General features: G+C 40.6%; 1 protein-coding gene across 3 annotated transcripts in view; it reads right to left on the bottom strand.

Moving 5' to 3' along the window:
- Positions 1–17,604, bottom strand: part of KCNQ1 (potassium voltage-gated channel subfamily Q member 1) — a 386,754-nt gene that overhangs the window by 109,935 nt on the left and 259,215 nt on the right. For all 3 annotated transcript variants that reach the window (XM_044425571.1, XM_044425572.1, XM_044425573.1), the window contains 4 exons: positions 16,024–16,099; positions 9,128–9,222; positions 7,820–7,866; positions 3,594–3,655 (listed from right to left, as the gene is read on the bottom strand). In XM_044425571.1, the coding sequence (XP_044281506.1) occupies positions 3,594–3,655; positions 7,820–7,866; positions 9,128–9,222; positions 16,024–16,099 (280 nt within the window). The remainder of the gene's footprint in view (positions 1–3,593; positions 3,656–7,819; positions 7,867–9,127; positions 9,223–16,023; positions 16,100–17,604) is intronic.

The following is a 17,604-nucleotide window of genomic DNA, read 5'->3' as shown; positions in this document are numbered from 1 at the left end:
TGATTGCAGTGGGTCTGCTTGAAGCATGACTAAATTTGGATCCAAACCCCACATCTTCCTACCAGCTGTTTTTACATGTGTATTAATGTACAGTTTACCTGATCAGTTGCTGAAACTGCAGGAGAGGGCGGTTGCCTTCACACCTTCCCTGGAGGCAACTGGTTGGCCACCATAGGAAACAGGATGCAGGACTAGACAGACCTTCAGTCTTACATTCTAATGTAAATAAAAGTTTTGTGGAACGACTTGCATGGAAACATTCAGCTCAGGTGACCCTGTATCAATCTGCTTTTGACAGATACTTCATTATGCCAAATTTAGCCCAACAGTATTTAATTTTAGTATCACATTAAAACAGATGAGGTCTCAGCACCACCATTAAAATGTGAATGTATCTCTTGTATCAGAGATCTGAGAACCACTGGCCTATTTTTCCATAAAGAAATGCCCTGATGTGGTGATTTACCAGACTTACAAGAAACATTTTATTAACACAAATGTTTCAAAGCATTTCGTGCCACCCACTCCCAAATGATCCTAACGAGGCATTTTTTTGCATATTCACAGTACACTTTGACTCTACCTCAGATGTGTGTAGATTGCACCCAAGAACGGCATGAGCTCAGTTTCAAATCCTGCTTTCATCATCAATTTATCTTTGAAATGCTAGACAAAACAGGATTTGCATCATTTGGAAGATAGTGACTCACCTCAGATTTGCTGCCTGTTTCTTTTACACAGAAGAATACAGACACAAACAGTCAGCCTTCAGATCAGTCACTTATTTAAAAATAACAGCATCCCTGTTTATTTGATTTGCTAGTAACTTCCTAACTTTTTCCACCTTAATTTTCACTGTCAGGAGTTATATCACAGCATTTTGGATACACAGTCTGAACAGAGTGTGGGTATAAACACAGTCAGAAGCATTTGCACCTAAATTTTAATGTTTTTATGCTCACAGCCCAGTATTTTAATAATTATAACATTAAATACAGCTATATTTTTGCACTATGGTTGTTCTTTTATCTAGCCATCTGGATCTAATTCACAGTGGAAAAATGTCTTCCTGAAACCCAAGCCTATGTTAGCATCATCAGCCTGTACAGGAGACGTGAGCAACGTGTAGCTTGCAGGGTCCTCTTGCACCCCTTGCTAAAATATGAAGGGGTAACCAAATCTTGATGCTTTGTTACCCAATTTCAGCAGCAAACCACTATGAAGGACTACAGCAGACAAATTTTGCTTGAAAAGAGCTGCCTAGTGCTGGCATGCAGCCCTTGTCATCCTGGCCTGGGGCCAATTTGGCCCTCGGGCTGAAAATGGCTCCCCACCCTGCCCTACAAAGACTCATTGTCATCCGCTTTCTTTCTGCTTCCTTCCACATTTGTTATATACTCCACGCATATATTTCAAATCTACTGACTAAATTAAAAATGTTAAGTATTAGAAAGGACCTTTTTGTGCCCACTCTAATACTTTCTACATCTATTCCACGGGTGCTTCCTCCTGTGTGTGGTGTGTGTGGTACCTCCTCCTCTGTGTGTGGTGCTTGGGGGGTGGGGAAGAGACAGGCTCTGGGCCAAGCAACAGGAACAAAGTCATCTGAAATGCAAAATATTCTTCACATTCCACGCCAAGCCCTTCTTATGAAGTATTTCTGAGGTATGACCCTTACAGCACAATCTTCCCACCACTCTGGCTGATACCATCAGAACTGCTACCATAACAGTACAAGAGATACTGTACCCTGTGAGCATTATCTTGCAACCATACTAAATTTGCCTGATTTTCTTTCTCTGCTCTCGTCTCATGAGAATTGTAGGAGAGAATCATAGCCACAGAGGAAAATATGGGGACTGATACCAAATGCTGTTGCCTTTGTTGATGAGATGATGTTTAAAAGACTGTCTGTGCAAACAAAAGCAGTAATGAGTGTCAGGGAGGGGGAAAGACAAGTCTACAATGCTAGTGGCACAGACAATAACATGACATGTTTTATTTCTAAAAAGGAATTAAAAATATGACCACATAGTTTACAATTGCTTCACAACAGCAAAGTGGAAAAGTCAACTATTTTTAATGTCATTCTTTTAAATACAGCTGAAAAAAATGAGTAACAATTCTATGAATCATTTGTTTTCTGCTTTTTTACACCAAGATTCCAAACATCAGAGAGTAGGCAGGATGAAAGTGCCTGAGGTGCAGTCACAGCCATTCAAGAGGGCAGTGCTGCTGGACAGCGGGAAGTCAGGCAAGGGGACTGGGACTCAACCTCTTTCTAGGTGGGGCTGCTCTCCTGCTGGCTGTGGAGGAGATTCATAGCCTGACTGCCTTGTGCCATCCCTGGATTTTCAGGAGGCAAGTTGGGCATTTGCACACTTTCTCCTAGTGTGCCCAGAGTTGGTCCGTTCCAAAGTTAGGAACAGTTACCCTCAACACCTTCCAGCATGCTTGACATAATGCTCCCCTTGAAGAGCATCCAGAAGTTTCACTTGATGCACAGATTTAATCTGTCAAGCAGGACAAGTTGGGAACTGTGCCTGTACCCTGTGTCCAGTGTGGCTAACACTGCTTGGATCCTTATTGGCACCACCAAACCCTTTGTATATTCCTGGAACACAGACTATCAGAGTGAAACTGGCAGCTATTCCTCCCTCCCACTATCTGCTGCTGCTGTGGTCCACCATCCTTCCCAGATCTACAGAATGGTAGAGCCAAAGGCCCGTGTATAAGAATGGCAGTGAAAAGAAGAGGAAAGAAGAAACAAGAGGAGGAAAGGATACAGTATGCATGAAGAGCAGTGTGTATAAGTGAGAGAACTAGACCTTTTCTTATAAAATCAATAGCACTTTCAAGATCCTTCCATCCTCATGACTACTATTTTTCCCTGTTAGCAAATTTTCAGTTGCTCCAGTTGTTTGATAACCGCTCACTTCCTGTTTCCTCTTCTTTTGTGTCTTACTTGTATTTGATCCCAAGCTTACTGGCAATTGCCTGGCTGTTCTAGTAATAGATGGATTTCTTTCCTTTCCACAGCTAGAAAGAACACAACTAACAAGCTAAAACAAATCAGGACAGATGAACAGATGCAATGCACTGTAACAGTATACATTAGATCTTAATCTCACATTGCTATTGCTGAGTTACAATTTTATAGTAAGAATGGTGGGATCCAAAAGAAATAGATTAAGTTAATAAAGCTAGAGGTATATCTGTTCATTCCAAGCACATCCAAGCATATTATTAACTTCATTTGCAAGTGCAGAAAAATACTGCATAACACATCTGCTCATTCTCTTTTACAAACAAGATCTGTCATCCTCTTATTCAAAGTACATTGTTTATGTGAAACTATCCTTCTGTCTCTTCCAAACTACCTCCTATCCTTGCTCATGTTCTCATATGTAGGTTGCTCAATCACTTGTTGCAACATATATTCTTCTAAAGGCTGTCTGATTTCTTGTGTCTCATTGAAGTTAAAATTGTGATTTTAAAAAGTGCCATAAGGTAAGAGTGTGTGCATGTGTGCTTGTTTTGTTTCATATAGACAAGCACAATTGTTGTTTATTGACAGTCTGATTTAGGCCTACCTTGTCTTCTACTCTGTTCAGTCGGGCACCGATTGTATTATTCCCTCGGTCTTTGTTTTTTTCTGTATAGAAAGAACATTTTTAGATGAATATCAAATGTTACAATAGTATAGAATGAAGCCATGTGACTCCATTTAACTAGCCTACCAGAGCTACTTAATTGAACACTGCTGACAGATGGGTAATTTTATTACATTAAGCTCAGCTTTTTAATTCCTTTAATACTATCGACCTTAGCCTTGCCTTTTAATGGCCTCAAATAGAGAGTGCATTCTGGCTTCATATTATGCTTTAAATCAGGAAAATTAAACTGCATTCAATTTAGTAAATGCCAATTAAATTTAAAAATAAATTTAGCTAAAGAATGTACTACAGTAGGGGCTGGTACATAGCTCTTGAGGTACACTTGCACGCTTGCAGGTGTTTACAATGAATAACTTCCTAATATACAGTTCTGATACATGACATTTGAAGATTGAATAATCTTGGATACCTGTGATTCAATAAGAATAAAGCTTATTGATTACTATAGAAGCAAAGCATACACAGAGCCTAATTCAGCTGTGAATTATGGAAGACAAAGAATGATGAGCTAAACTGGCTGTGACATGCTGCAAGTGTGGGGATTTTTTCCTGTGTGACTGCATACGTCTGCACCCTCAATGGCTGACTACAGCAGTGGCCCACTTATACTTGTCCTACGGACTCACTAGGCAATACCCTTGGATAGTCAACAACAAGAAAATTGCCCTATGTGCTAAAATATATACCTCTGCCCTCTATTTCATGACTAATGAAACTGGAATGATTTCTCAGTTCTATTGCATAATTTAATTTGAAATTTAGTAAACTAGTAATATTAACCTTTATGTGTTTTTTTTTCCTTACAAGTGGCTTCTATGTACAGTTGCATTGAGTTCTAGTTCTAAGGAGGATAAATCAACTCAGGCTAGAGAAAAGTGTTTAACCCTTTCTTGGCAAGTGTCTCCCCTTTAATCCTTACATGTAGGGCTAGGGATGTGTGAGGAATCCATTTGGGAGGAGGGGACCAGAGCCATCGGATTTCCTGGGCTCAGCTCCTCAGGCTCGGGATGGCTTTGCAACAGGCCAGAGCCCAAGTCCTAGCTTCTTGTGCGCAATGTTTGTGGGATGCTCGCTGGGAATTGAGTCTCATGCACTCCTCCATGTGTGCCACTGCTGGCAGCAGTGAGTCGAGAACAGGGTTAGCCGCAGGGAATGGTGGCTGGTGTACCAACTTGTGGCATGCCACTTCTGCATCCTGCAACCACTCCTGACAGGAAAGGTAGCTGCATGCATAACCAGGGGCCTGTGACAGGGGTGTGTGGGCTTCTTCGTGGCTTGCCTTGCTCTGCAGTACCAGGTCAAGCATGAGAATAGGTCAGCGGATGCTAGAGGGATAGACTGCAAAAGGGTTTGTCTTGACCCTACTTAAGGCTAAGCTGAAATTGATGCTTATGACTTTCCCCATTGATGCTCAACTAAAAGGATGCTCTGCACCCTTTTCCATAAAGGTTCACAAAGGGATGAATGCTGGGGAAAGGAGAAAACATGTCCCAATCACCAAGGCAACTGGGCTGATGAGCCTTTGTTGGATACAGTAGTCCTTGTTTAGCTGTAGCAGGATGCAGGAGAGAATTTTGATATACTATCTTATTTGCAGTGGGATGTGCATACCAATACGCATTCAAATGCATTTGATTATCCATGTATTAGGTAGCTATAAAGTTGGACCGAGGCACAGGATCCTGCAGTGAAACAGGGAAACTTGACCCCACTCCCTTGGCAATGAAACCTTGTCTTTCCCACTACCACGTTTCAGAATAAGAACAAAGACACAGGCAAATCTAAGTGGCTGCTTGATGTTGGGAAGTCATCATGTTCACTGTTTGATCGATCAGGGATCAATAAAGAAACAAGTTTTTCAAGTTTAAAAAAAGGCACCCAAGCAACAGCAGACCAGGGGCTCTTACTGAGGCATTTACTGAGCACTCATCATCCCCTACTTAGGACTGTTTATGGGTTCTTAAGATGACATTGTTTTATTTATTCATTTAAAATATTTGCATGTTGCCCAATTGTGCCACACCACCTCTGGGTGGCTGGGTCACAAGATAAAAATATAATAAAAAACAATAACATATTAAAAACAACAATAAAATTAAGCAAAAAATTAAAACAAAAGTCTTACGGCTTTACTAATTAGTTAGTAAAATATTTTTTAAAAACAAAGGTCTTTGCCTGGCACCGAAAAGAAAGTAAGGAAGGCGCCAGGCGAATCTCCTTGGGGAGAGCATTCCAAATATGGGGAACAGCTGCAGAAAAGGCCCTCCTCCTAGCGGCCACCCCTCTCACCTCCTTAAGGAATTTCTCAGACAGGAGGGCCCCCTGCATAGATCTCAAAGGATGGGTAGCCACATACAGGTGCAGGTGCTCCCTAAGATAGCCGGGTCCTAAGCCATTTAGGGTTTATATGTCAACACAAGCACCTTGAAATGGGCCTGGGCCACAAATGATAACCAATGAAGATCTTTCAGTATAGGTGTTATGTGGGCCGCTCTAGGGGCTCCCGTCACCAACAAAGCAGCCCTATTCTGTACCGATTGTAATTGTCGGACTGTCTTCAAGGGCAGCCCCACGTAGAGCACTTTGCAGTAATCTATTTTGGATGTTACCAGTGCATGGGTGACTGTTTTCAGGTTCTGTCTGTCCAGGTAGGGACAATGCTGGTATATCCTCTGTAGGTGGAGGAAAGTACCCCTGGACACCAAGCTCACCTCATATTCCAGGGTCAAACCCGGGTCCAGGAGTACCCCCAGACTGTGGACTCTGTCCCTTAGGGGTAGTGCAATCCCATCAAGGACAGGGCGATGCCCCTCCAAGCTGTCAGATGAGCCCCTACTAGTAGCACCTCCGTCTTGTCAGGACTAAGCCCTAGTTTATTGACACTCATCTGGTCTTATTGAGCTCAGGCCCCGGTTCAAGACAGTGACAGCCTCACCTGGATGAGATGTAAAAGACAGGTAGAGCTGAGTATCATCAGCATATTGCTGAATCCTCAGTGCAAACCTCCAGAAGACCTCTCCCAGTGGCTTTATATAGATATTAAAAAGCCTGGGGGACAGCACTGAGCCCTGCAGTACCCCATGATGCAACTGCCATGGTGCAGAGCAACAGTCTTCCAGGACCACCTTCTGGACTCGGCCAACCAGGTAAGAGCAGAACCACTGCAAAGCAGTGCTTCCAACCCTGAGCCTGGCCAACCTGTCCAGAAGGACATCATGGTTGATGGTGTCAAAGGCCACTGAGAGATCGAGGAGAACCAATGTAGTCACACTCCCCCTGCCCCTCTCCCTACACAGGTCATCATACAGGGTGACCAAGGCCATCTCCATTCCAAACCCAGGCATAAAGCCCAATTGAAATGGATCCAGATAATCCGTATCCTCCAAGAGTGCCTGCAACTGCCTGGCCACTACCTGCTCCATCCAACACATTACCCAAAAAGGGGAGATTAACAATGGGCCTGTAGTTAGCCAGTACATTGTGACCTTCCACTTTCACTTCTTTACTCAATGAGCACTTCCCATGTTTTTTTTTAAGAGCAAGAAAATGCAGAATTTAATTGTACAGATGCAAGAAGGTGTGATTTCCTCTTGTGTCATTCCATTATAAAACAGCGCCACCTGGAGGTTAGGTAGTAGAAAAGCAGGAAAGGAAACTTGTAGCATTCAGCAATGCTGCAATGAAACTTAAAGTATGTGTAGCTGATTAACAGTCTCGTGTAGAAAAAGTGCTGGATATCCAGTGGCTGTGAAGAATGCCAAAAATGCATAAAGACGGATGGTCTAGTTTTATTTTGTGAACCTTATGTGAACACCTGGCACCATTTGGATCAAATCTAAATATGAAAGCTCTACACAGAAATAATTATATTCTATTTATTATCTACCCTAGTAATGTAATTGTATTGTATATTGTGCAAGAATACTTAACTGGCAGACTATGTTACTTGTTCTTCCAGTAATTTAGGTGCTTCACTTCTCTGTTTTTAGGTTCTTACTTGTGAAATTGGCTTAACTGGTACTGCTGACAAGGTATTTATCAAACAGATCACCACTTCCCAGGCTCCCCTCCCAGGCACATCCATCATCTAACAGATGGCATAGGTAGACATACTCCACAGCTTTTTATTGATGAAGCCTTACCTGAGATAGAAATGAACAATGATGGTTTCCCTATAGATTGGTCCAGCCTAACAAGAAACAAAGGCAAAAGTATCAGTAAGAGGACAGACGTTTGTTCAGAGTGAATGAGAGAAAATAAATAGCAATTATTGTTGCTACTCCAGCCTCATGTATGAAGCAACTGGCGCACATGCAGTGCTCTTTTGAACATTTAGCTGTGAACATTAAGGCGGTTTTCTGATCCAAATAGGTCTTTGTGAAGAAGCCACTCAAATAGCAAAACAGACGACAGTCTTCTAAAACTTTCTTCTAAAGCACTGACACGATTGCACCACTGAAGGAATTCTGCTTTTTGTTGAATGAAATATTGTGGTAGTAGTGTTATTTTCTCCTTCCTCTCAGAATTCAAATGCTTAAGTAAAAACAGGTCCATTGGCAGCAATCAGGCAATTTCTGTAATCATTTTATTTTGCACAAACCTACTCAATATTTATTTGCTCTGATTTTCTTCCTATCCTATTCAATGGCCTGGGAGGGTAAAATCAACCATTTATTTTTAAATATATGGGGGATGGTTTCCCTTGTTTCTAAAGGTCTCACACTGAAGATGAAGAAAATGGGAGTGAGAAAGGCACAGGAAAAATAGCATCACATTTCCAACCCAATGCAACCTTATTTCATCCTTGTTCCTTTTTCCTGGAGTTGAAATATATGACAAACATGGTGTTCCCAATCCATGCTAGCTTCATAATGTCTGATGTGTGAATACAGGGGACATCTGAAGGGAAGAGGGTAGACCTTAACCCTTCCCTTGCCGCCCAACCTCACTTTACCTTCCCACTCCTACTGCCAAAACTGGAGCCAGCTCTGAGCCTGAAAATAAGCCCAGAAGAGGGAAGGATGTGTGTGTGGGGGTGAATTGCTAGATGGGGAAAGGGTCATGCACTCCATCTTTAGCTTGCTGCTTCTTCCTTGTACCATCATTAATCACTAAACAAACATTTGCTAGGTCAATGTATCATGTTCAAAACAAGTAATCAAATCTCATCTTCTGAAAGAGCACTCCCCCCAACTTTCTTTCCTTTCCATTTTCTGTGTTTCTATGTACATTTCCTCCCTTTCACATCTTTGTACTCCATGCTACTCTGTACTATATTCTGTTCTGCACACTGCTGGTTTAGAAATGTAATGCCTTTGTTCCATAGGTCAGCTGTAGGATCAGCAATTGTTAAAGACCTTATGTCATCAGCTTCAGTGACTGGGCCATACATAAGTTAGATAAATCATGCAGTTATCCATCAGTTTGGGCAGCTGGATTCTATACTGTACCTTCTTTGAAGCTCTTTTATCCGCACCATTAAGTTGAGATGGCCCTGAGAATATTGCTCTATAACATCACGTACATCGTAAGGCTTTCTGGCTTGCTATAAACATGGAAAAGAATTAGAGAGTTGTTAATGCATAGCATGGCAGCGCTACTGGGTTGATAATTGAAAATTGACAGCTTTTCCTGTTTCCCCACAAAAATCACAAAGAAGGAGAAAAGGATGCAAGGAGAAGAGGGGGAGGCTGTGGCACAGCTTGGTGCCATTCCCCCACCTCCCAGCGGGAAGGGGATGGGCAGCCTTGGGCAGAATGAGGCATATCTAGCTGCAGCCTAACAGCTTGCAAGGCAACTTTGAGCTGAACTCAATAGGATCCTGGAATTAGCAAAGCCAGCAAAGGTGGAATATTTTAAGAGAGGAGTAATAGTAGCAAACAAAAATAAAAACTATTTGTTCTCCATAAACATGACATTCTAAGACTATGTCTTAGCTGACAGTCCCATTGTTTGGACGTTATCTGCAGAAGTTTTTGCTCATTCTCTGCTTGCTTCTATCATCCAAAAGGCTGGTATGGGTTTACTGGAATCTGCTGTGTCCCCTTTTTTTGCCATTTCTGACTGGCTGTAGGCTGTCATCACCAGGTGGCAAATCCCCTTCCAATATCCCTTTCTTACTTATACAGGGCCAAGGCAGATGTGACTTTAAATTTGACTCAAGCAGCTATTTTTTTGTTCATTTTTACTCTAGAGTAGGTGCAGCGGCCTGGATCTGCCTCTAAAAAGCCCCAGCTATCCCCTGTGCTGGGGTACCAAGCTGGATTGAGAGCCCTACCCTATGTTTACTCTAGAATAATTAAAAACAAACAGACAAATCTCAATAGCTTTTACATGCAGATTTAAAATAAAGTCTGTTTGGCCCACAAAATATCAGGGATGGGTGATGAACTGCTTGATCAGTATCAAGGTCAATTGGGCTGCAAAAGGATGCAGGTTAAACTCCACATGCTAGATATGGTTGCAGAAGGTGGCTTTAAGAACATTTTTAAAACTCTTTCATAATTTTATATATGTTGTAAGAATTTCCCCCTTCTGCCTTTAAAATGAAGTGCTTTAGTAACCATAAACTCTGTAGAAAGATCAGGGATAAAGAAAAATGTAAACCAACACATATAAAACACCTCTTAAAATTACTATAGCAGCTTTATATACATGAAAGTGCACCAAGTTAACATTTCTTTTGCTAGAAGCCAGCTACTGGGAAGCAGGGCTCCTCTTTGCCCACAGGGCTGAAGCACTGCAGAATTCATAATACAGTCCCTTGAACACAACTGTTGGCATTACACTACATTAGTGCTCAATCCAACCCTACTGTGGGTGCAGAACCCGCAATGGAAACATCCCCAGAAAGCTCCACAAAGCTCTCCATGTGTGACAAGTGTACACAGGAATTCAGTGGACCAGACTGTTAAGGACTGGGAGACCTGGGCATTTTCCAGTATCTCTGCCTGGCCCCCGTCCCTTTGCTCAAGGAACACAAACTCAGAAGAAAAACATTTTCCATGTAGGAAAAATATCATTACGAAGTGGCTCTCACACAAACATATCAGTTATAAATGTCAGGGGTTAATCTCACTGGGTTATCTAAAAGTACGCAGTATATATTACTAAAGCCAAATATAGTCAATTCATTTTGGAAACCTTAGTGATGATCCAGCTGCAGTTAAACATTTTTAGCCCCTCTTATTTCAAGGAGTTAGGTAAGGGCTCAATGCTCCCAGTGAAATCAATGAGATTTAGAAACACTAACACATCACTTGGCAGGAATGTGCCTATTTTGGCAAATTATGCATGTCTTTTAAAAAGCTTGTATGGCTCAATGTTAGCCAGTAAGCCTCATGACTAAGTGGGGATCGGAAACCAGGTCTCCCCAGTCCTAGTTCAACACACAATACAATTTCAGCTCTCACTGAAAGTTCTGTGTTAAGTTCTGTGGCCTTCTCAGTGGAATGATCTCTTGCCAGTTGGCCTGCCTGGTGCCAACATCACCTTCTTTTTAGCATCAGGTTAAGACGACCCTTAACTCCCAACTGTTTAATGGTATATGATGGGACAGGTCAGATGTTTTAGCAGGTCTAGCTTTTACTGTTTTCATTTTCAATTGTTTTAATTTTTGTTGAGTTTTCTTGTATTTGCATTTTGTTATTATATCTGTATTTTATAACTGCATGTCTTATTAATTGCTGTGAACCACCAGAGAACTTCAGTTATTGGGGCAGTACAGGAACTAAATTAATAAGAATAGTATAAAGTTGCATATAACATGGAGGAAAGTTTATGTGAAAAGGTGCCAAGAATGGCTTGATGTGGTTTGTGTGTGTGTGTATACCTGCACGGACCCTGTATAATAATCAGAGGTTCTTCTCCAGGAACCTGCTATGAAGGATATAAAGCAGGTAGCTACCTGGAGAAGGGCCTTTTCAGTTGTGGCACTCTGTTTATGGAATCAGATCCCCTGAGTGGTGCACCAGGTGCCAACATGATATACCTTTTGGTACCAGGTCAACCCCTTTTTATTTTAATAGTATTTTAACTGTTAAAAAATTACAATTTTAGCTTATTTCTTTTATATGACACTGGGATTGTTTATTTAGTTTGATTTTGATTTAATTAATTTGATAATTATGTTATCAAATTATATTTCTGATTTTATACTCTGTTTTATTTTTATTAATGTGATATTGTTATTAATTTTATCTTGTGATTGTTTAAATTTAGTCTGGTACTATATGTTATATTTTTAATATGCTGTAAACCATCCTGAACTTCACTGTATTCAATGTACTAAATAGGAATGGTATTTAAATTTCTTAAATAAATACATTTATATCCCAACTTTTCTCCTTTCAAGGAACTCTGTAGAGATCTGTCCAATCACTTCATAGGTTTATGTAAAATGATGGGTCCTTTTTGTACTTAAAATGATCAAATCTTCATCATATCATGGAAAATATTACTTTTCTGGGGAAATGCATATATGTGATTATCAAAGAATACAACTCACTGGGGACTTCTTTTAGTCAACAAGCACCACTAAGCACCACTAAGATGGCAGGAAGATTGTGTAAGTATACAACTTTGCAGCCTCAGCTCCTAAGTATTGATGAAAATGAATGTCGTGCTTTCCTATTGTTCACTATGTTTTTCCCCTCTTCCTAATTAAGAACACTGCAGATGGTAATAATTATATTCAGTGAGTCAGAATTTTCTGCATAATATGCAAGAAAGTGCTTGCAGAAGGCATGGCAGAGAATGACAAAAATTAAATATGTGTGCAGCTGCTATAGACTCTCTCTCTCTCTCTCTCTCTGTCTCTCTGTCTCTCTCTGTGTGTGTGCACGTGTGTAGCTGCTTCATGCACAGTATTTCCCTCAGAGTCAAAATACGAAAGAAGAGAGGAAAGTTCAAACAACAGGAAATTCTGCGGTGTATAACCAAACAATGGCCAAGTACAAGTGTGTGCAACATTCTTTGAAGTATAAAGGACTTTGAACTATTTTGTTTGCCAGAAAGTCCTCTGAAGTGATTACAGAAAATTACATACACAATTCCTGATTGATAGTAAGGTAACTGAATTACGTATAAAGCACTGTGCAGTTTGCGGTAACACTTTGAAATACAGAGCTATAAATACATCAATAATGTTGGGTTACATCACTGTAAGCTGCAACAGACATCTCAGCTACCCTTGTCATCAATGGAACCCCTACCTATATTTTTAGCATTGTTCACCATGTACGTCAGATTTTATTATTCATATTCAGTAGTATGTGGAATTTGGATACAAGGCAGCCCTTTCAGGAAATACTGAATTTATTAGCAGAAAGGTGCCTTTGAAAAAGGTGCTCTGTTTAAAATGTTAAGGAACCAAATTGGCTACTATTAGAGTTTGCCAGCACCAGACAGAAGCCTCTCTAATGACAGTGCACTTCCAGACTCTTATTATGTCCTTTCTCCCCATCACTCATAATTTTGGGATGAGTTAGGACATCACTGTCTTCCACCCACAACTCTTCCATATTTCTCTACAAAGTCATTCTTCTTTTCTTCTTAAGTGGAAAATCCATGACTGAAGAGCTGTATAATGCCTTCTCATCATGAATGCTAAGGCTTACATAGCCATAGTCCAAGCTGCTTTAACTTTTTACTGCTGTAGAAAAAACTATGAATGCTCACTTCCAAGGAAGTTGTATGCAACTGATGGGGACTGTGAACTTGAGAAATCTTACTCACTGAAGGCCCCTGGTCTTTGCTTCATACAAATGCATGATTTCATGGTTTATTCTGGTCAACAGAGAGATCAGAGGGAAATAAAATGTAGCAAGTGCAGGAAATGACATTATACATTGTGGCCATTACATGTGTTAAATTAGTTGACCCATGCTCAGGACATTTGCATTATCAGCAACAGCTGTTTTGTGAATGGCCAGTATTAATAATGTCACTGTGGTAGTTTCTGTAGTTCACTTCCCTCTGATCTGTGTACTCCTCACCCGATCAGCAATGCCCATGTACTCTGCAGCTCAAGGTAATGCTTCATGAATGTATGAAGAGGACTCTAGTCAACAGAATCACAGGCCTTAATAATAGGCTCATCTCTAAAGTGCTACTAGACTCTCTGCTGTTTGTGAATAAACTTAGCAGTTGTGGGAGAAAGATATGGGTCCTCTTCTAGACTGATAACAGAGGGTAGGAAGAGTTCAAATCAATGGATATTTCTCACAACTGTAGAAAGTGGAGCTCTCCAAGGATTGGGACAGCTTTTATTTTGCTTAATTAAATCAGTGGAAAGGTTGCTGCCTGGTGACAGCTGAGGGTAGAGTCCAATGAAACGAGTTTTTCAGCAGAGCTGATGTCATGTGCCTTCTTACAATGTCTTCTTCTGCTTAAGCCAGCTGTAAATCAATTAATTATTCTACTGACTTTGTTGAGAAACTGGTACCATCATGCTTTTCCCTCTCCACAACCATCCCATCATGCCTCAGTTGCCACTGGGCGGTACCAATTCACTGGGCTGTAACAGAAGAGGTAGAAGGCAAGGCTATGCCATACCATTATCTCTGTTGCATTGGTATGTGCACTCCCAAAACGGTTTCCATTCAAAGTTGCTCAGTATGAGAACTACTATGTAACTTTAAGAAATGATGCCTGAACTTCTCCCCACTAAACCACCCATCTTCTCTTCCAATCCCTTTCTCTTTTATATTTTGACTTGTAGACTGAAAACTACCGGTGTTCTTATTTATTGTTTTATTGATTATATGTATGTAGCTTTGAGATTTTTTTCAGGTGAAGAGTAGGGTAGAAATAGTTTACATACATATATATATGTAAAAGATGCAGAGATATAAGGCTAGTACAATGGTTATAACTTTGAGTGTAGATCAGAACAGTGTTAAATTAACATTTTTAATATCTATAATTTTTGTCAAATATGGTCATTTGACAAAGGCAACAGGTACTTTTGCCAATGTGACAGGCAGTTTCTCCAAAAGGAAATGACACTACACCAGGGCCTGAATAAGGCGCTCTGCAGACATGGACCTTGCATTCTGATTCAGAACATATCCTTATTTCTGAACTTCATTGTAACACAACCCTTTTCTCTACAGTGGAAAGTCCACTAAAGAGATGACTATAGTATCTCCTTCAGAAACGCCTCCCTAAGGCTAGGTCATGTGCGTGTTTGTAATCCACAGGAGTGATGAGGGATCATCCAATGTGGAATTACAGGCAACACAGGCTACATTCTTTCTTAAAACAAGTTTCAAGCCCTTGTGGAACGCAAGGAGGTATGTCTAAAGGTAGGCAGGAGATGTCTCACTGAAATATCAGAAACTAAAGATGTTTCCACTACCTGAGGGTGAGGCATCAGTGCCATGCAGAGTTCCATTGCTCTTGCCATAACAAGCAAAATCAGGAGAAATTCTGAAATTGATCTAACCTACATTACAGAATCTGTTTTGCTTAAAACACTGGATTGTCTGGACCTAGGACTGTATTTCTTCTCCTCTGCAGCATGGAGCAAATATTTTTTTCTGTCTATTCCATTCAATTCCAGTGTTTGAACACAAGACATAATGGAAGTTTGTCAAGAGTGAGATGGAACTTGCAGGAGAATGTGGAAATATGAGTATTTCTAAGTTTTGAATGACCTTGATAATTCTTGAGAAGGCAAGGATCATGGATTCGATCTTTGTATATGAATACTGTGCAAAAGGCTCTTATTCCTGAAGAACTTCTTAAAGCTGATTATGTGGTCATGAGATGCCATAACCCCAACAAAAAAAAAAAAGACACTGGAAAGTACAGGAACAATATGTTTCAAGATACAGCTAACCGGTTCTCTCAGAACAGGCTTTCCCAGGCATGTGTGTGAGAAATGTGGCTGCAACCATCCACCGTGCTAACATACTTCTATCCCAGCTTTTTATCAGGGCCTCAGCAAGACAGAAACAAGGCTAAGGTAGTATCCTAATCTCTAGGCCCACTGAGTCAGCCTGGCAATAATATACAGCTCAGAATTAATGAAGACATATGAGAATGTTTGCATTGCAAGGAGATACAGATAACAAGAGGTGAAAGGTCAAGTCCATTAGCAGAAAATAACATTTTAATTCATGCTGCATTTCAGGGGCTTAGCTTGTTCCCAGTGCATCCACAGTTGACTAACCTGCTGCTAAACAACCACCCTATTCAAGAAGGAAGAGAATTGTGGGTGTAGCTCACCATTACTAAAATGAATTGCCCTGGTCTTTCCTTTCTTAAGCTCATAAAGGAAACAATAGGCCAGAAGAATAAAAGGGTTTATTTAGAAAAAGTAGCACTCTATTCATCAACTCACCTGAAATTTCTTCTTTGCCACAAAATACTGCATTCGACGTATCACCTTAATGGCAGAACGGTGATGTTCTCGCAAGCTGTGGGAAAAATGAGAAGGCCGAGTCAGGTGAAAAAGAGCATCTTTGCCCAGATAATAATGATAATGACCCTCCGTAAGTGCTTTGGTAACAAGTGAATGTCTATAGAAGGCGCAACAATTCTTCCTGTGGACACAACATGCTACTATTATTTTGACAAAGAACAAAACAGCTAAAATCCAAAGTTTTATCTCAATTATTTGGACTAGGAACTAATACCATTCACTATATTAAGTAGGGAAGAGGAATGTATGAAACCTAGCCTGTACCAGATGAATCTGTCCAGTTATATTTCCCAGCCTTTTCCCCTCAAGAGTTACAGTCATTCATTTTCAGAAGTATACGTTTTAGATTTATGTACTTGCTGGTGCACAGGATTCTAGAAAACCATGACCCTCATATTTTAATATGACACCCCCCCACAGACACACACATTCACACAGAGGAAAAGGGAGAGGGCTGTAGCCACAACTTATAAAATGTTTCCTTTCCTCCCAAGTATTTCTCTCTCTCCCCCTGCACCCTCTCTTTCTGTGTGAATGACAGTCAAGCTAAAAGACGCTACAACATTTACACGTGTAATCATGTAGCAGATCAGAATGTGGAAAGTAAAACATCAAAAGACCACATAGATTTAACTGGAATCTGAACATGCCAACTATGTTAATAATTCCAAAAATCAGATGAAGAGAATTTTTTTTCCTAAAAAGAATAGCAAAGAAATAAATACGGTAACAGGAGGATAAAAATAATGCTTTGACAGTACTTTGAACACAATTATTTTTAGTAGAGAAGTATAGGGTAAGAGCAGTCACCACTAACCTAAGCTCGATCACTAAAGAGCTAACCCAGAATATGTGGTTCAAGAGTGCTGCATTCACTTTGTACCAAATGACCACCCACAGCGGCCCTAAAGTGAAATGTTAAGTACATTATATATACCAAAATATGTATTTTTATAAGCCCCCATGCCCATCATATTCATTTGAATAGATGAAAACCGTCTTTGTGCAGTACCCTAAAATGTATTTTGCTGGATGCGTGCCAAGCAAGACTGTTCTTTTCATTCAAGGTGGCAATTCATCACATCACTGAAGTCCATTTAATGCTAGGGAAAGACAAAAGTAGGATGACTTGGTTCTTATCTACTAAAAGGACATTTATGGAAGCAATATTCTAAACTTTCTTAACACCGAGGCTGATGAAGGTAGCATGGTCCCATTTATTGTCTGAAGGCACCACTGAAAGAATCATACAGTTGGAAGGAGTATAGAGGGCCACCGAGTCCAGCCCTGTGCACAATGCAGGTCTGTAGTCTTCTATCCAAACACTAACCAACTAGTGTTCTTTGTATTGAGCATGCAAATGGTAGCAAGGGTGACAAAGAGGCTAAGGAAAAGTAGTAGCTGGTGACCAGAGCAGGGAGTAGGCGGACTTGGGTGAGGGGGCCCATCAAGGGTGTCTTGGCTAAGGGCACTTCAAAACCTGGACCCAGCACTGACATT

This window comes from Varanus komodoensis, unplaced genomic scaffold (assembly GCF_004798865.1).
Source record: "Varanus komodoensis strain SLA01 unplaced genomic scaffold, ASM479886v1 scaffold16, whole genome shotgun sequence".
Lineage (NCBI taxonomy): Eukaryota > Metazoa > Chordata > Lepidosauria > Squamata > Varanidae > Varanus > Varanus komodoensis.
This window is presented reverse-complemented; position numbering and strand designations above follow the sequence as displayed.